This window comes from Fusarium musae, chromosome 2 (genome assembly GCF_019915245.1).
Source record: "Fusarium musae strain F31 chromosome 2, whole genome shotgun sequence".
NCBI classification, from domain to species: domain Eukaryota; kingdom Fungi; phylum Ascomycota; class Sordariomycetes; order Hypocreales; family Nectriaceae; genus Fusarium; species Fusarium musae.
In genome coordinates, this window is record NC_058388.1 from 4,873,166 (window position 1) to 4,891,664 (window position 18,499).

At 47.6% G+C, this 18,499-nt stretch overlaps 7 protein-coding genes across 7 annotated transcripts; 4 read left to right on the top strand and 3 right to left on the bottom strand.

Annotated features, from left to right (window-relative positions):
• Nucleotides 1-1,336: 1,336 nt before the first annotated feature.
• Nucleotides 1,337-3,302, top strand: J7337_003419 (uncharacterized protein; the record flags this gene model as incomplete). Its single annotated transcript, XM_044821135.1, has 5 exons — nt 1,337-1,863; nt 1,921-2,105; nt 2,156-2,293; nt 2,341-2,689; nt 2,747-3,302. 5 exons carry the CDS (start codon nt 1,337-1,339, stop codon nt 3,300-3,302), a joined length of 1,755 nt encoding a protein of 584 aa, XP_044685435.1.
• A 533-nt stretch (nt 3,303-3,835) lies between these two features.
• Nucleotides 3,836-4,873, top strand: J7337_003420 (uncharacterized protein; the record flags this gene model as incomplete). The annotated part of the gene is made up of 1 exon (XM_044821136.1): nt 3,836-4,873. The coding sequence occupies one exon, from the start codon at nt 3,836-3,838 to the stop codon at nt 4,871-4,873; it is 1,038 nt and encodes a 345-aa protein (XP_044685436.1).
• A 1,739-nt stretch (nt 4,874-6,612) lies between these two features.
• Nucleotides 6,613-8,184, top strand: J7337_003421 (uncharacterized protein; the record flags this gene model as incomplete). Its single annotated transcript, XM_044821137.1, has 4 exons — nt 6,613-6,845; nt 6,902-7,119; nt 7,171-7,395; nt 7,460-8,184. The coding sequence occupies 4 exons, from the start codon at nt 6,613-6,615 to the stop codon at nt 8,182-8,184; spliced, it is 1,401 nt and encodes a 466-aa protein (XP_044685437.1).
• A 576-nt stretch (nt 8,185-8,760) lies between these two features.
• On the bottom strand, nt 8,761-11,187 carry J7337_003422 (uncharacterized protein; the record flags this gene model as incomplete). The annotated part of the gene is made up of 4 exons (XM_044821138.1): nt 8,761-8,784; nt 8,884-10,175; nt 10,225-10,994; nt 11,060-11,187. The coding sequence occupies 4 exons, from the start codon at nt 11,185-11,187 to the stop codon at nt 8,761-8,763; spliced, it is 2,214 nt and encodes a 737-aa protein (XP_044685438.1).
• Nucleotides 11,188-11,882: 695 nt separating this feature from the next.
• On the top strand, nt 11,883-13,374 carry LGD1_1 (L-galactonate dehydratase; the record flags this gene model as incomplete). The annotated part of the gene is made up of 4 exons (XM_044821139.1): nt 11,883-11,896; nt 11,942-12,056; nt 12,112-12,717; nt 12,769-13,374. 4 exons carry the CDS (start codon nt 11,883-11,885, stop codon nt 13,372-13,374), a joined length of 1,341 nt encoding a protein of 446 aa, XP_044685439.1.
• A 626-nt stretch (nt 13,375-14,000) lies between these two features.
• On the bottom strand, nt 14,001-15,161 carry J7337_003424 (uncharacterized protein; the record flags this gene model as incomplete). Its single annotated transcript, XM_044821140.1, has 1 exon — nt 14,001-15,161. One exon carries the CDS (start codon nt 15,159-15,161, stop codon nt 14,001-14,003), a length of 1,161 nt encoding a protein of 386 aa, XP_044685440.1.
• Nucleotides 15,162-15,737: 576 nt separating this feature from the next.
• J7337_003425 (uncharacterized protein) lies at nt 15,738-17,354 on the bottom strand (the record flags this gene model as incomplete). Its single annotated transcript, XM_044821141.1, has 1 exon — nt 15,738-17,354. The coding sequence occupies one exon, from the start codon at nt 17,352-17,354 to the stop codon at nt 15,738-15,740; it is 1,617 nt and encodes a 538-aa protein (XP_044685441.1).
• Between the last annotated feature and the right edge of the window lie 1,145 nt (nt 17,355-18,499).

Genomic DNA, 18,499 nt, shown 5'->3' on the forward strand with positions numbered 1-18,499 from the left:
CAGCATGTGTCAATCCATACGTAGTCGAATCCATCGCTGAGTGCTAGTTCACAGGTCATGCGTATCTTATCGTATCCTGTTTTCACCCTGGACGATTCTTGGTTACACTCTTGGTAAGTGACCTCTTGCTGGTTTTCCCAGGTATGTGAAAGAATGGCATATTTCGGTCTGTCGCCGTAAAACTCCACAAAAGAAATGCGTTGTGTCTCAACAAATTTTCTCGCTTCAATGAGCCTCATTTTGTAGGTGAAGACAGGAAATTGAGCGTGAGGGGAATGGATTTGCGGGAAAATGCTCACACCATGTTGGGCTCTATGCATGTCAGACGATACCTTGAGTTTTCAACTGCTGGCAGTCGCTTATTGGTGACAATGCCAGCCACAACTGAATTCATGCAAGTCTTATGTCAGCGAATAATTGCCTTTGCTGGCTGTTGTTTACCTTGTGCAGACATTTAAGCCACTCTTACTATGTCAATTGGTAGTAAAATATCATTTTGTATGATAACTCAATTATTGCATCACAATGCCCAAGATCAGTGGAAGACAAGTAGGTAATACTATAGAACACCAGGCAGAGAGAGACCGCCATGTTTAAGCCAGGATCCGGCTTTGGCTTGAAATTTATTTCACTATGTGGTTTTCCTCTGGATTTCCTAAAATCTCCCTACGCGTTCGAAACCAGGTTACGTACTTTTCTCATATCAGGGGAGGAGAATGTCCCACTCTTGGTTTTTTTCTAATACGTGCGCCAGAATATCCCAGCGTCACACGGCGCAGCATGGTCAAAATGGTCATAGTTAAATTGACAAGAATAGTACGGCGTCTGTAGATCTTCCTGTGCGGCATCAACCGCACAAATCGCAGTTCTATAGACAATGCGGGGAAGGATAGTCTCCATACAGGGGTCACCCAAATCTGGGGTCAATGCACATCTCAAGACAAATACGAAGGTAGGATTTATATAGCATCTGCAGATACTACTTTGCGATTTCTGAAAAATCCGATTGGTTGAGGCGTAGAAAAAGATCTACATCTTCCTCTCATTCGACTGCGCGATATCGTATAGATCTACTTGACCTACTACGCTGCCTCAGCAAACATGAAAGCCATATGCACCCTTCAACACTGCATATAAATAGCTCTGGCACATCGGAGCTTATCAGACAATCATCAGCTCCGATAATTTATCCTTGTCATCATATCAACGATGCATATATATCTTCTTTCTCACCTCGGCACTGTCCTTTGCTTAGGAACAGCCTCTGTAGGAGCGCTTTCTCTAAAGCACAACAAAAGAGGTAATGACTTTGTGAACTGTCAACATCTCGAAATATATGTTGGCTAACAAAATTCCAGCCACAAGCCCAGCTTCTCTAGAAATTGGGAATCCAGTTCTTACTTCCAAGTGGCTTGAAGGCAGTGACTATGAACAGGTCGTGGAGTTTTTCGTCACCAACTCTGATGAGAATAATCCCTTGACCTGGGCAGACGGACTGGACGTCAGCGTTGAGTCCTCTTCGCTGGAGACCACCACTCCCGGCACCTTGCTTCGCCTGGGACCGAAACAAAGCGCTGTTGTTCAAGTTGGCGTCAAGAACAAAGCGGGTGTAAAAGCCGGAACGCAATGTGATGCGAAGGCGGTTGTGACCTGGGGCTCCAAAGACGATACCAAGAAGTCGAGCAAGGACTTCTCTGGCCAGTGTGGAATTGGTGACTATGATGCTTCGGAAAGTAGCCTAGGTCATCACTGGAACCCGGATTGGTTCAACGAGATCAAATACGGTATCTTCATCCATTGGGGACTTTATTCCGTCCCGGCCTTTGGAAACAAGCCAGGACCAAAACAGGATTATGCTGAGTGGTATGTGAGGTTCTATGGATTGTCGCTACTTTCGGCTGATTCAGTATGATAATCTAGGTATGGCTTCCGCATGACTCAGCCAGATTTTCCTTCCGAAACCTATCAGTACCATAAGGACACATACGGCGAGAACTTCAACTACGACGATTTCGTGTCTAACTTCACCGCCGCCAAGTTTGATGCTGACGAATGGATGAATTTGGTTGCTGACGCGGGAGCGCAGTACGTCGTACCGGTTACAAGTGAGTGATTTCATGTGGATCAATATGCACGGTGATAACTTTATATCCAGAACATCACGATGGATGGGCGCTATTCGATTTCCCAGAGTCAGTCAGCAAGCGCTCAACTGTTCACTACGGCCCAAAGCGGGACTTCATCAAAGAGCTTCTGGACGCTGCGAAGGCCAACCATCCCAAGATTCGCCGGGGTACGTAAAATACATGGGCTCCTGTTGGCAAGGCTAATGCATTCTAGGCACCTACTTCAGCATGCCGGAATGGTTTAACCCAGCTTATGTCAAGTATGGCTGGGACCAGCATTACAAGGGTAATTACTTTGGGCGGCCACCAACCAATCCCTATACCAAGAAGAGCATCGAATACACTGGCTTCGTGGAAGTCGATGACTTTCTCAACAACATTCAGAATCCACAGATCGAGGCCCTGTTCTACAACTATGAGACCGAGATCCTTTGGTGCGATATCGGAGGTCCCAACAAGGCTGTAGATGTCCTTGCGCCTTGGCTCAACTGGGCTCGTGATAAGGGTAGGCAAGTCACTTTCAATGATCGATGCGGCCCGTCTGGAGATTTTAGTACCCCAGAGTAAGTTCATCATCACTGGTCCACTTAGTCTCATCAATCACGCTAACATTGTTCGAGGTATGCTGGTATCTCCTTCAAGGCTAGCAAATTCGAGAGCAACCGAGGTCTTGATCCTTTCTCATTTGGATACAACTTCATGACAACGGACGATGAATACCTCTCGGGCGAGGAGATCGTCAAAACCTTGGTGGACAATGTTGTCAACAACGGAAACCTTCTACTGAACATGGGTCCCAAGCCTGATGGCACCATTCCGAAGCAGCAACAGCTTAATCTCTTGGATGCTGGAGAATGGATCAAGAGCCACGGTGAAGGTCTTTTCGGCACCCGATACTGGCCAACTGCTCAAACGTCTGGGGCACTCCGTTTTGCCACGAAGCCAGATGCATTTTACATCCACCATGTTGGTCAACCATCTTCTCCACTTGTCATCCAAGAGCCTGTGCCTTGGGTCGAGGGCGATGTGGTGACTGCTGTGGGTGGTAGTGCTGATGGAACAGTGCTTAAGGTCTCCACAAACAATGGATCGTTTTCGGTGGAATTGCCTGACGATGTTATCAACGGAGACAAGTACATCTGGACGATTAAGATTGCATATAGTGCTGGGAATTAAGCATCCTAGACATGTTCTCTTAGACAGAGAAGCAACATTTAACATTTTCTTTCTAGAATCTACAAACTTAGCATGAGTCTAAATTCAACACATGTAGTCTATCAATTTGACCGCAATTCGCCAATTTCTATGTGTCGCATAATATAGTGCAGTGAGATAGCTTGCTGCTTCGTGAATCAAACTTCATGGCTTTGTTTTTAGCTTACTCGCAATCAACCAGTAGGATCAGGGCGGATATTTCTGGGCTATTAAATATGCAACGGGAAAATGAGCCGGGTGGCTGTTGGTGGGCGGGCGGGTCACTGTAGTTCATGTCATACGAGCCAACGCTAGCCATTATCCCTCTGGTGCACTGCTAACTAACATATATGGCATGGTAGTTATGCGGCAGGTAGATGATCAATGAAACCTTGTATTCGACACAGCACACTGAATACTTGCCACTCTATGTATAGAGGCATCCTAATTGTCATTATTACCTCTTTCCCAATAGTTTTATTGCCATTATCTTCAGCCGCTCTCTGACTGTCATGATGAATTCTCACGACCACATTCCAGTCATCGATTCTCACATCCATTTGTTCCCAGCTTCTGAAACCAGTTCTCTTGCTTGGTACACAAACGATCACCCTCTCGCTGGTCAACACTCAGTCGACCAATACCGGGAGGCAACGACATCTGAACCCTTTTTGGCGGGGTTTATCTTCGTTGAAACGGACCGCAAGAATGACCTAAAATCCGGTGAGCTCGATGGCTCAGGTTGGATGGAGCCTCTCAATGAACTAGCTTGGATCAAACGTATCGCCCTAGGACAGCCGCGCCCTGGTGAAGGACATACTACCGAGGATAAAGGCCTATGCCTTGGTTTCGTGCTTTGGGCGCCGCTTCCCGGTACCGCAAATTCTATGAAACTGTACCTCCTCAAGGTAGAAGAAGCAGCCGGATTGGCGTGGTCAAAAGTGAAGGGTTTCCGATATCTATTGCAAGACAAGCCAGAAGGCACAATGCTCCAAGATACCTTCATCGAGAATACGAAGGTCCTTGGTCGTCGTGGCTTTACTTTCGACGTGTGTATTGATATGCACCGACGAGGTCAACAGCAGATAAAAGACCTTGTTGAGTTTGCAAAATTGGCACGATATAACGTACCTGAGAATGAGAAGGTGGTCTTGGTACTAGACCACCTCTGCAAGCCTGATATGAGCAATGCGAATTCTGCCTCGGATGTCGCTTTCATGACCTGGCGCGCTGCGATGCACGAGCTGGGCCAAGACGAGCATACTTATGTCAAGTTCTCCGGCGGCTTTGCAGAGATGGACGAGTCGGTTAATGATCTCTCCACAAATGACATCTGCAAGGCGCTAGAGAAATGGTTCAGAGTGTTACTCGAATCATTTGGACCGAGACGGATCATGTTTGGTAGTGATTGGCCTGTCTGTACGATCAACATGTCGAATGCTTGGTCGCGCTGGCGTGATGTAACAGTCCTGTTATGTCAGGAGGCAAGCTTGACCACAGAAGAGCAGGGTATGATTTTCTCTGGTACTGCCAGGCAGGCATACCACTTATAATCTGACACTCAAGGTCTTACTAACTTGGGCCATGGCAAGTATTCAGGTAGCTAGCATAGTATCTTTGACGACTATGGTCATACCTGTAGGGCTGTAATAAATCTGAGTGCCAATTTAAGCCATCTAATCCATATCCTGGAAGTCAGGAGATTGTTGAGAAACAGTACCTGATAATGCCAACTCTGTTATATGAAGCTAGTTTAATTTCTTTTTGCACTTTTACTAGGCTCTCTCAAGGTTGATAGAATACTTCCTCGATAGGTTTCCACCATGATGGCTCGACAGACTCTGAGCTTACGGCGCCAGGAACAAGGCTCTCCTGAAAGGCATCAGTCATTTTCCACCACTCCCTCACACGCGTATTCTCAGCCATTCTTTTCATATCACCGGCAAAGTCAGTGCCGACGTATTTGAATGAGGCAAAAAGGTAATGGCTCTGGTCGTCGTAAAAGATACTATCTGCCGGCCGGTAACAAATTTGAACTGTTAGCGTTATGCAATCTTGTTGCTTTGGCGATGGGATGGAGGAGGCTGCATCGTACAGTCTCGGATATTGCACTGCTCGTTCTGAGCGAGTACCTCAGGCCATACATTTGCATGGACTTGCTTGTATTCTGCCACGTGTTGGGGCTTGAGCTTGATGATTTGCGCAAAGCGACGAGGAGGCTCGGCAGACATTTTGACAGCTGTGGAATTGCTGTGGGTCGTTTTGAAGGAAGGGGCAGTCTAGATGACGAGAGAGTGTATTATCAGATGACAGCAAAAAGCGAGAGGCACTAGCTATATCATATTATAGGATAGGCGATGTTTGTAACGTCTCTGAAAGGCTTCGTGTGTATGGCCCCCGATCGACTCGACAGTTTCTCGGATAATTACGCAGTACAAAGGGTCAAGATACCATTGTGTCTATTGTTGGGGGTGAGGTTCATATAATGTAGAAGGTTTTTGTGGATGCTATAATTTCTGTTAAGGTCAAATGCCTCATCCTTTCTGAGTTTGGGGTCAATACTTGTGAAGCACGGGGCACCAAACTTGGTCAAACGTGGGGCTCTCATGGGTACCATTGTCAAACCTTCGCCATAGTCTCTTGTAAGTTTACTATTGGGGGAAAGGAGTTTGGAAATAATGCTCCTGACGCTGTTCTAGGGTTTTTTTAGTGAGCGCATCCTTACGAGACATGATATTACACAAAATGCTATCGACATAGCACTTGACTTACCGACTGCTGGCACGCTATGGTCATATCACAACGATCAATATTGTGATGAAAATACCGCCAAAACAGCCACCCCCAACTTCCCCTTTGCCATTCAGCACATGCTCTACGATATCCCATGTGAAGACAAAAATGTGATTCCCCAATACGTAGTCGTCAAGTGACAGGGCTGCCAAGCTACTTCATGATCGTTGTCATTAGCGGGGTAGGTGTAGTGTGAGATGTAATTATCCGACGGGTATGTCGTCGCTCCCCCGCCTACAACCATGAATGAAATAACCCAATTGGACAGGTTAACTACTTGTCTGGGGGGTCTTACCCCAGATGAAGCTCCCGTCCAAGCTTCACTGTTCCCCATGGGGTAGCTTAGCTCAAGATCTACATGTGAAGTGGATATAAATAATTACAAGCTCCTCCATACTGCTCCTCTTCTCCATCAGCAAGCATAGTTAGCTCTCTGGCTCTGTATCTTACTGCCTCCCCAGGAAATCTTCCAACTTCAATCAGACTCCCAATTGCGAAAATGGGTGTTCGAGCATTTTTCAAGAAGAGGTCACTCAAAGTCTCCGACGATCGAGTGACCAAAGCCGCAGACCTTACCTTGCGCGAGTCCATCTGGCCCATTGCACTTGTCACAGTCTTGTTCTTCCTCTGGGGTTTTAGTTATGGTCTCTTGGATACACTGAATAAGCATTTCCAGGTGACTTTGCATATTGACAGAGCAAGGTCTGCTGGACTGCAAGCTGCTTACTTCGGGTTCGTCTTGATTTCTGCCGTGCGTCTCGTCACATCTAACAATGCTCCTCTAATAGTGCCTACCCCCTCGCTTCTCTCGGCCATGCCGCTTGGATCCTACGACACTACTCCTACAAGGCTGTTTTCATCTGGGGACTCAGTCTCTACGCCATCGGTGCCCTGATTGCCATTCCCGCTATCAAAGCAAAGTCCTTTGGAGGTTTTTGTGCCGCCATTTTCATCATCGGCAATGGTCTTGGGTCCCTTGAGACAGCTGCCAACCCTTTCATCACTGGTAAGCATTTGAAGTAACTCTCCTGCTGCCCTGTTATCTGATCTGAAGTAGTCTGTGGCCCTCCCAAATATGCCGAAATGCGAATCAATCTGTCTCAAGCCTTCAACGGTATTGGCTCGGTCGTTGCACCTGTTCTGGGTTCATATGTCTTCTTCAACTTTGACGATGAAAAGGCCTTGGCAAACGTGCAGTGGGTGTATCTGTCCATTGCCGTATTCGTCTTGCTTCTCGCCACCCTATTCTTCTTCTCCAACATACCTGAGATCACTGATGCTGGTACGTTTCAATGCCCTGGTGAACTTGGCGATCTTCAATTCTGACAGCAGTTTCTCGAATCTAGATATGGCTCAGCAAGCCGAATCCTCCAACTCCGATACCCACGATAAGCCTCTACGCAAGCAATACCGACTGTTTCATGCCTCCTTCGCACAGTTCTGCTACTGCGGAGCTCAAGTGGCTATTGCAAGCATGTTCATCAACTATGCCACCGAAACGAGAAAGAACACCAGCGATTCCACCGGTTCCAAACTTTTTGCAGGTGCACAGGCTGCATTTGCTGTTGGTCGCTTCTTCGGCGTCTTCCTCATGAAGTATTTCAAGCCTCGCCACATCTTCCTCATATTCCTGAGCATGTGTGTTATCTTCATCTGCCCTTCAATTACAGAGAGAGGAAATACAGGAATCGCCATGCTCTACGTGGTCTTGTTCTTTGAATCCATCTGTTTCCCGACAATTGTAGCTCTTGGTATGAGAGGTCTCGGCCGACACACAAAGCGCGGTAGTGGCTTTATCATTGGTGGAGTCATCGGTGGTGCTTGTGTTCCCCCTCTTACTGGTGTGGCCGCTGACAGACACGGAACGGGAATGGCTATGGTCGTTCCTTTGGCGTTCTTTGTGGCTGCTTGGACTTTTCCGTTCTGCGTCAATGTTCTTCCTGGCTACAAGAAGGGCATCGATGCCTTTGAGAACGCTCCAACCGAACCATCCAGCATCGCCGAATGGGGAGAGAAGGGCAGCCAGGATGAGCAACGCCATGAGACTGTTGTTGGGGAGGTCAAGTCATGATGGATCTCGGCGTCTATTAATCCGGCTTGGTGTCGATGGTAAAGTGGGCTTGTTTAATTCTACCTTCTTTTGAGATTGTCTCTTAGTATCCTTAGACCACTTAGAGGTTGCCCTTACGGCATAGCAATAAACTCGAGTGGTTACATCTTGATTGGTCGTCTGTTCATGTTGTTCCACTCTAGCGATTCGTCGTATCGTGCTAACCCTCTGAGACCACGCTTAGTATCGCACTGATGAATCATCGCACGCTTCACACTAAGCTCTGTGTGATGATATCATCTCTTAGGTACTTGTTTCAACCGTAAATCTTCCATCTAGATCACAACTTGAAGCACCTGTCGCCTTAGGATCGAATAATCAGAGCCGTTGTAATAGCGCAAATGATAGGCCCTGTAGCGTATGTCGTGTAACAGATTTATACCTCATCAATTTTATCAAAGACCCAGTCTCTACACTCCACAGTTTGTTCATGAGTTCTAATAAACAACAAGTAGCAGCTAAAGCGCCAGGCCAGTTGCCCCTTCGTTCCATCGGTACAAAGATAATGCTCGGCGGCGAGCCTTACTCTCCTCCAAGTTAGATGTCGCTGGACTCCGGACACTGTATAAAGTCGATCTAAGCACTTTTCGGAATCGCTTCTACGCATAGAAATTAGCATTGCACTGACCATTCTGGGATATGGCATGATGGGGAACAAACCTGAAACTCAGTGCTCAAAGTAACAACACAAACCTCATGTGCTCGTATAATAATCTCGCAAGCCTTTTCGACAGATTCGTTCAGTCCAATCTGGGGCATTCGATCTGCAAAAAGCAACAGGATGAAGCTTCCATGCAAAAGATAAATGCCAAAGAGATATGGCATGAAAGAAAGCTCAGGGTCGCATGCCAAAATTCGCGACATGGCGTCAGATGCGGCTATTGCATGAGATGCACACCTCATGAAGCCTACAGATGGTATCCAGCCATCTTTATTATCCAGCATCGAAACAGCGTCCCACTTCCCGTGCAGAAGCACGTGAAGAACATGTAGTATAAATGTACTGTATGCAGTGACAAGCTGAGCTTGCGCATGTTGACGGTGCGATGAAGCGTGGCTGGCGGTATGTGAAGTCCTGGAATGATCGCCGTGACTCTGTTGTGGTGATATCGCGCATTGAGGCGTGCGCACTTGACTCGCGGGTATAGCTGAGGCGTCAAGCGCATCGACTTGGTATGCGCTGGCTAAATCGGCTATGCTCTGTGCACACTGCGCCATGACTTGCTCTATCATTCCTGTAGCGGGGTCATCTTCTTCCTCATGCCCATTGACCTGAGGTCTTCGAATATTGCCGAATCTTGGGTGAGACTTTTGTCTGTGCAGTTGAATAACATCTCCAAGGATCGTCATAAGTGGTAGAAAGTATTCAAAGAAGCCGATACCAGAAATACGCGTTGGAGCGCCGAAGTTTGCAGAATGTGAGCTACTACCAAATGTTGTATCAATCGGGTTTCGTTCTGACGATAATGCTGCCCAAGCCTCATCTGAAAGCGGTGCGTGCAACTGACATTCGTCGTCGAGGATGCGCAATGGTGCATTGAACGATAGAGCCAAGTGGCGATCGAGGCAAAAGATTAGCCAGAATGCTCTCCGACGTTCTTCTCGGACTTCTGCTATGGTCAATCCTGTACGTGATGCTTCACAGGACCTACAGCCACATGAGGTTGTTTGACTTGTGCACAGGGATGTCTCTGACTGAGTGAAACTGTTGTCAGGCGAGTCTTCTCTGTTCAAGCCCATGTTATGAGACAGTCGTAGTGCCTTATTCCACCATCGAAGACAATCTGTCTTGAAGTCGCCGCCCGAAGAGACAATAGTGACGAGGATGAACATGAGGACGTCGTCAACCAGAGGTACCGGTGGAGAGACAGTAGACGCTGATCCAACATGGTACTCTTGGCGATTTTGATCACCAGCCATGGCATACTCAAGATCTCTCACAAGAGGACCACCTGATAAATCGAGTTGGTAGAGTTCATGAGACAGATAAGACTTACTAACTGGTAGTTCTGTTCCATACGTCGCGATCTCTCCCCTGGATCAACCCCATCATCAACTTTCTCAGCTCTTCACAAACAATGGCTTTCTGGCCCGGCAGTAAAAACAAGGAACTCTCTGCCGTCTGTGCACTGACCCACAGCATGGTCACCAGTAAAGCTGGTGTACATGTTCGTGGGTTCTCGTCTCGCAGGAGCGACTCTTTTCGCATGACGTGTGCTAGAACGTATGGGGAAGAAGATTTGAACAAAGATCCTCCAGGCTCAACAAAATAGAGCTCGAACAGTTCACAGACAAGCCTGGCGTCGATTATGCCGTGAAGTAAGGGAATTATTGGCTCGAGGCACTTGTAACGGCATCCGCGAGATGGCAAGTCTTGGGTGATTGTTGAGGCTCGCTCGCGTGTAGGCGACTCGTGAACAGAGGCGGCAACATGATGGACTGCGAGGTCGAAATCAGGGAGAGGGTATGAAGGCTGAATGTCAGCTACATGGTACAGCTGATCGAATGTCGGTGCCGGAATTGAATCGGCTGGCATCTCAAGAGATACAGCATCATGATGTGATGAGTGGCTGGACGAGTACTGTGACGAGACTGTGTCCTGGGGATTTGCGGGGAGACCGGGGCTTTCCTGTACGTCATATGCCCCGCTCTGCTCTGGCTGTGAGTTCAGCGTGCTTTGCTCAAGATCGCAATCAGCTTCTGATGAGTCAGGCTCTCGTTCCTGCTGTGGCTGCTGTACTCGAGTTGCTGACTTGGGCTTGCGGCCACGTCTACCGATACTTCGTGTATAATGACATGTGGATTGGTACTCTAAATCATTGATAGGTCAGCAAACCTCTCCCCCAAGACAAGGGTCGATCGCTTGTTTACCTTGACAACGACGACTGGGGTGTATTCCAACGTCAGCTCTTCGGTATCTTGATTGGGGTTCTGCTCCAGCCACTTACCACGGCTGCTGACCATCACAACGGACTCTCAGAGTGCTGCATCTATCGCAAGCAAGTCTCGTTCTCTTACGCCCACTCGGTGGATCCCTCTTGGCATGTTGACGCGGTTCATTATGATGAGGATCCATGATTATCCACTGCTTGGAAACATTGCGGGACGCCCACTATAATCAGGATAATTAAGGAGGCAGAGAAACATCCGTGCGACGTCTGGGTATTTGGTAATTTACCGCTGGAATGCTACTCCGTATAGAGGGTAATTTATTTTATCCGACCGGGGGGAACTGGACCAATCATCAAATTACCAGAGTGAGGGGAAATATACTAGGCTGTTCTCGGCAAAGTCCTACGCTACCCTACATTCTCTACTTTTGAGGATTTGAAGCACCGGGAAAAAGGCGCTGGCTACTCTCCACCATGAACTTAGATCTGTTGCTGTGGAGGAGCCAGTTACCTATTTTGGTGAAAATATGGCAATGGCTTGCTGTTAGTTATAGGACACGATGACTGTAATTTACCTGACGCTTTCTAGATAGGGATCTGAGTGGAGGTGGAGTCCAGCCATGGCTCTAAATAGCTGGCATATAAAATGAAAGGTCATTGAAACGACGGACACATATATGTACCCATACACATCTGTTCAAACTCAGTGAATATCATCTCTCAGTATCCAAGAAATTATGGTTGTCATCAAGACTATTACCTCACACGATGTGCGGTTTCCTGTATGTAGTCAGAGAAACGGTGGACCCAATATGCGCTAACTCCAGCCTCAAGACTTCACTGGACAAGGCTGGCTCAGATGGCATGAACCTCTCACCAGACTACTCGGCTGCGTTTTGTATTATCACAACCGACGACCCCAACTTTACCGGCCATGGCATGGTATGTAAAGAACTCCCGACCCTCCATCGACCCGAATCTCACAAATTATTCGTAGACCTTTACAATTGGTCGCGGAAATGAGCTTGTCTGTGGCGCAATCGACCTCCTCGCTCCATTAATACAAGGCAAAGATCTTTCTGAGCTTACAAAAAACTGGGGTAAAACCTGGCGATACTTGACCTCAGACTCACAACTCCGTTGGGTTGGTCCGGAAAAAGGTGTTATACATCTGGCTCTCGGTGCCCTCGTCAATGCGATCTGGGATTTGTGGGCAAAGACATTGGGGAAGCCTGTATGGCGTGTTGTTGCGGACATGACACCCGAAGAAGTCATCCAATGCATTGACTTTCGCTACATTTCTGACGTGCTGAGTCCTAATGATGCCTTGGAAATTCTGAGAGCAGCACAGAAGGGCAAGGCTCAGAGGATTCAGGACGCTTTGAGTAATCGTGCGGTTCCTGCATACACTACTAGTGCCGGCTGGTTGGGGTATGGTGAAGACAAGATGAAAAAGCTACTTGAGGAGAGCGTGCAACAGGGCTTCAAGTACTTCAAACTCAAGGTTGGCACAGATCTTGAGGAAGATCGACAGAGATTAAGGATTGCCCGTGATGTGTTGGGCTATGATAGAGGCAACGTACTCATGGTGGATGCAAATCAGGTATGTCCCAACTTCTAGGTCCGAGAACACTAGACTTACCCTCTTTAATAGGTCTGGTCCGTCACCGAAGCCATCACACACATGAACGCTCTCGCAGAGTTCAAACCATGGTTCATCGAAGAACCAACATCCCCAGACGACATTCTCGGACACGCTGCTATCCGCCAAGGTCTATCCAACACAACCCACGGTGCCATCGCAGTAGCAACAGGAGAAATGTGCCAGAACCGCGTCATGTTCAAACAGCTCCTCCAAGCAGGCGCCGTGGACATCATCCAGCCCGACGCATGCCGTGTTGGTGGTGTGAACGAGGTTCTGGCGATTCTCCTCCTCGCTGCCAAGTTCAAGGTCCCGATTGTCCCGCATTCAGGCGGTGTAGGACTACCGGAGTATACGCAGCACTTGAGTACTATTGATTACGTGGTCATCAGTGGCCAGAAGAGTGTTTTGGAGTATGTGGACCATCTGCACGAGCATTTTCATCATCCGTCAAGGGTTGTTGATGGACATTATGTCACGCCCTTGACGCCGGGATATAGTGTGGAGATGAAGCCGGAAAGTTTGGTGCGGTTTGCATTTCCAGGCAACGACGACAGTTGGTGGACAAGCAAGGAGGCAGAGACTGTTATTAACCAACCAAGGGTCAAGGCGTTTTAGAGGATACGATGTATTTCAGCTCTAGGCTATCGATTAAACCAAACTGTAATTTCCAGTTCAATTTATTAAATTTCACACAGCTATGAGCTTCTGTTACGCTACAGACCGCCACTGACTTAGAATTCCCTCGGAGCGTGCCCTCACCAGCTACATCGCCCCGGCAGTCATCACAAAGAGATGCACTCTTGCGTGGGGTCAAGTATAGCAGGGGAATAAGGCAACAAACTGAAAGTCATCCTTGTGCTGACAGTTGGGGCCGGGAGCTGGGGATAGGTGACGTAAAAACTCTTTCACGTCTACTTCAGACCAACAGCACCTGCGTTCCTTAACACTGATACGGTTGTTGTTCATAGATGGCATTAAGCTTCATAATTGCGCCAAAGACGATGGAGATCTTGACGAGGAGGGTGCATTTGAACAGCTCAATTAGACTCAATTACACTACCATTATGCAACACTAAGGGAAGCGATAGAAGCCGGATTCATATTCATCTAGCTACTCTATCAAACAATCGCCTTGATAAAACAAATGTAAAACATTTAATGCTAAAAGGACGGGAGAAGAAGATTGTCCTGTTCCTCTGTAGACGCCATCTGATGTAGATTTACAAACGCATGTGATTCCCTCACGCTGCCACTCCGATTGTTGCGAATTGCTTCAACTCCCCGCTCTTCGGTGTTGTGATATTTGCTGCATCAGACTCATTGATATCTTTCCCGTTGGAGTCATTCTCGACTGTCTTGGGCTTCTTCCCAGAAAAGTCATAGTCTAACCACTCACCAATGATCAGACGAACTCGCTCAGCGAGCGACAATCTGCTCTCCACTGCTTGAGGGTCTAGCTCGGTACAGTCTCGTAAGCTCTCAGAGTTTCCATCAGTCTTTAGTACTCTTTTGACTGCAATCACATTTTGCTCCAGATCTGAAAGAGTACTGATGCCTGTAATGGTTGAGACCGAGAACGAGGGAGTGCAGTTCTGCTTCGCTTTCACAATAGCATACTGCATCGCCAGGGAACATAGACTCTCTCCTTCTCCATGCTTGTCCATCCACTCAGCAGCTTTGGCCGCGGCAGCTCTCAGACCTTGAGGCGCAGGATGCCAATCACCGGTCAGTCCAAGAGGAATACCGCCTGTCCTCAATAGTCCAACAGCCAGTGGACTTGAGCAGAACACAGTGTTTACACCAGCTGCACGGAAGCGATCAAACCCACGGGTTTCGGCTTGTGTGTTCTGAAGGGTGAGCTGAGCCCAGGTTTGGACAACATCGACAGGGTGTCCATATTTCTGTCTGGCAAGGCTAGCAACTTCAGCGAGAACATCAATGTCGTAGCCCGAGATTCCGACCCGCAGAATAACCCCAATTCGTTGAAACTCCAGCAATACACCAACAGCTGTGACGGCTTCATCCAAGGAGACGTACTCGACATCATGGCAGAACACAACGTCCAAGTATGTAGTTCCAAATCGCTGCAGTGACCTGGCAACAGACTTTTTGATCCAGTCCGGGGAGTAGTTAAATTCATTTTCCTTGATGCGGCCAACCTTGGTCATGAGCTCATAGTCGCTCCGTTGATATTCTGACTGGATACGAGAATCTGATAATGCAGCGCCCATAAGTTGCTCTGAAGGCTCATAGTATGGTGATGTGTCAATGGTGCGCACGCCAAGTTCGAATGCGCGTAAGAGGATGTCGACGATAGGAAGAGATTCGGGGTCAGGGTTCAGTTGGTAGCTGAAGCCTGCTCCACCCATGACCAAGGCTGGGGGTGAAGAGATCGGTGACATTATGTCGTGATATTGGAGAGATGTGTTTGAGTAGAGAACGGAGTAGATGATTATTAGATTGAGATAGTTGAAGTGATAAAGAATAAGAGATCTGTAGCTATGACAGTTTCACTCGGTTTGCGATATGTATTGGTCCTTTCAATATGAATCTTGAATAGAAATCAGTTATTCAGACTTGCATTTTGGATATAATATTTCTCAATGCGCTAAGACGCCTCAGAGGGATTTTTATCATATCGGCCCGTTACAAATAAGATCTGCAGTTTGATAGAGTATCATTGGTACGTATCTCTCAGTGGATACGGTTGGCTTGGGACTAAATACCCGACGGTTAATTCTCTCATGCCAGACCATCATCCGGTATTAACCGTCCTAGACCCCACTGGCCATGCAACTGTTACGTTGCTGACAGTCAACACGCTTGCGTATCTCGATTTTTGCTTGAGACATCTGCAGAAACACATAATTGCGACGGGGATTTAGTCAGAATCGATTAGCCAATGTTTGAGGAAGTGTATGAAGCTCGCAAATAATTCATTTGTACATCTCTCCATACAATTATTCTACAGTCTTACACTATTGACTCTTGGACGGAATTATATAGACCTGATACTCATCTCCTGCATTGACAGGCAAGATATTGAACGTCACAAACCCATCTGGACTCTCAGGTTCCAGCCTAACAAAGGCCTGGGCTGCATGCTGCTGTTTCGTGCCGACCCAATACGCCCCAGCGGGAAACTTCATCGTCTTCTTGCTCAACTCAGTATTCACTGTAGTCAATGCAATACCCTCGTACTTAGTCTCTGCCAGCGAAGCAGATGTTATGTTGTATGCTTCCACTTCACCTTCAAAGTCGACAGCAAGCTCATCCACAATAACACCAGCTGCTCGAAGGCGGAGAGCAGCGTTGGCCCAAGCTCTGCTGAAGATGTAGGCTTCGGGACGAACGCGGGTGAGGTTACTAGCGGGAGGAGTATTGTTGCCAAACAAAACAGGAACCTCGGTGATGTTTCCAGTCTCAGCGTCGAGGTATGGCCATGTCATCTCCATCCATCTTGGCTGATCCCTTACAATAATCTCGTGGTCATTTTCGATAAAGTCCTTCCTCGCTTCTTCGACAGTTTCGTATACCAGCTCCGCATTGTCAGCGGCAATCTGCAAGACCGTCTCAGCTGCAGTCAACCCAGCTGTTGTTCTGCGCTGGAAGTTGCGATCTCCAATGCCGATTCCTCTCGTCTCTGAGAGGAAAGCTAGTCCTTGGCCGAGGAAAACAGTGACTTCGCCGCGAGTGTCGGTGACAAAGTCTTGAAGCTTGATGGTGTCATTTTCTTGGGATGCAACAACATAGCCGTTTGTTGTAAGATTCTTCTTTCGTAGTGCGGTGGCAACTTCTGGGACAAATAGAGTTTCCGCCATTGAACGAATGTCAGCGTGGACATTTGGGTTCTTGAAAGCTGAGAACTGGTTGTCCTGGACCGGGATATAGGTCTTGTTCTGATATGTCAGCCCTCTTCGGGCTCCATACTCGTGGCAATCGAGATGCACATGGGCATTGAATTTGAGGTTCAATTGCTTGACTTCCATAGTCTGTTGCGAAGCCATCTTGGTATGATCTCGATTGGGGTCAAAGCTTGTCGCCAGAAGACGCTGGAAATAAGCTGACCCATCAGGGTTGTATCGTGGAAGCACAATGATATCAAGCTTTTCCAGAAGTCCAAGTGCCCATTCTGGTTCAGCATCCATTTTACCAAGCAGTGCAAGGAGTCCTTCTTCGCCAGCCGGTTCATTCCCATGAACTCCGCCCTGCAGCCAGACCCGGACTTTGTTAGTTGTGTTGCCCACTGACGAAGTCTGCAACAGCGATTTTGATGCAGACAAAACAACGTAAGGAATCGAACGTCCCTCTTCAGAAGTGAACACAGGATTGTGATAGGTCATCCAGTTGTTTCGCGATGCAAGCGTCCACAAGAACTGTTCCAGCGTCTGCTGGGAGTTTGGCGCCGCTGTGCCATTGGCGAAACCTGGAGCAACATTCTCAGGATTGATGAAGGCTGGAGAGTAAAGTGTTTGATCTACATCCGGAAAGCTGGCGGCAATTTGAGGAGAATCTGCCTCAAAGGGCACTTTGTTCCCGGCATAAGAGAGCGCTACAGCTCCCGAAAGGAGTGTTGAAAACACAAGAGAATGCATCGTTGCTTGCTAGATGAGCCTTCTCGAAACGTATATTTTCTTGCTTTATATGTGTTTGAACACCTCCGAGCCAAGTCCCGGTGTTGCAGTGAGCTTCCCTCTTGATACTAGTAAGTGATTATCATTGTCGAATGAGACAAAGGTCGACTTGTAACCCCTCGATTTCATGTGTTGCCAAGTTCTGTGATCCACTGTTATCACTTGGCGGTCCGACCACAGCGGCCAACTTTCATCGGACACTTGGAAAGCCATATCTTATATCGGGGAACGTGTACGGGTGCTGATTTAAGTATATACTCATCTAGATTGAACTGCCATAGTCTCTTATGAGTCAATGGAGTTGAAGTGTTGTGGACGCATGGGACAAGAGTACGAAGACCAGGAGCAAGTTGACTCCACACAATGAACAATCTTGAGGTATATTCAATTCAATCAATCTTCAATAAGCACTCGGACTGTGGCTGAAATTGAAATAAGCTTGAATTTAACCTTGTGCAATATTGGTGCGGGCAGCAAGCTAGGAGCAATCTCTGCACTAGGAGTCTCTTTGCCGATAGCGGGAATATACCCGCTCATTCGGCTGTGCTAGCGGCTATGTACTTTGTTCGCGAACGGTATAATACTACCGGGCTATCTCTCTCATATAAACCGAGGACAGGCCTAAGATAAGCCTGGAAAAGTAAGCAAGAGTACAGGCATTATGAATCGTGTAGGCCTGGTAACAGTATACTACCGAGATCTAATCAATGTCAAAGCGCTTAGAAATCCGCTCACTGTCCATCGTCCGGATGCTGAGATGCCGTGGGTTTAGCTCAAATGCGCTCGGTGAAGTGGGTATGTTGTTTGTGCCTTGGCCTTGTCCTTGCAGTAACGGCTTCAATCCCTTTCCAAAATTGAATACGCACAAGACAGCAAAAGCAACCGATATGACGTTGAAAGAAAGAGCGAACGAGGCAAAAAGCAGCATCTCTTCCTTCATCAATGTGCGCGCCAGCAGGCTATCGCCGGTTAGCACTACGAGGCGCGTGATTAGGTATACTATCGCTGCTATATGAACAATCTTGACAGGCATTAGTTCTAGTTAAATGACTTCTTCGGGTTAACATACTATGACCAATGTCATGCCTAGCATATGTTCGTTTTTG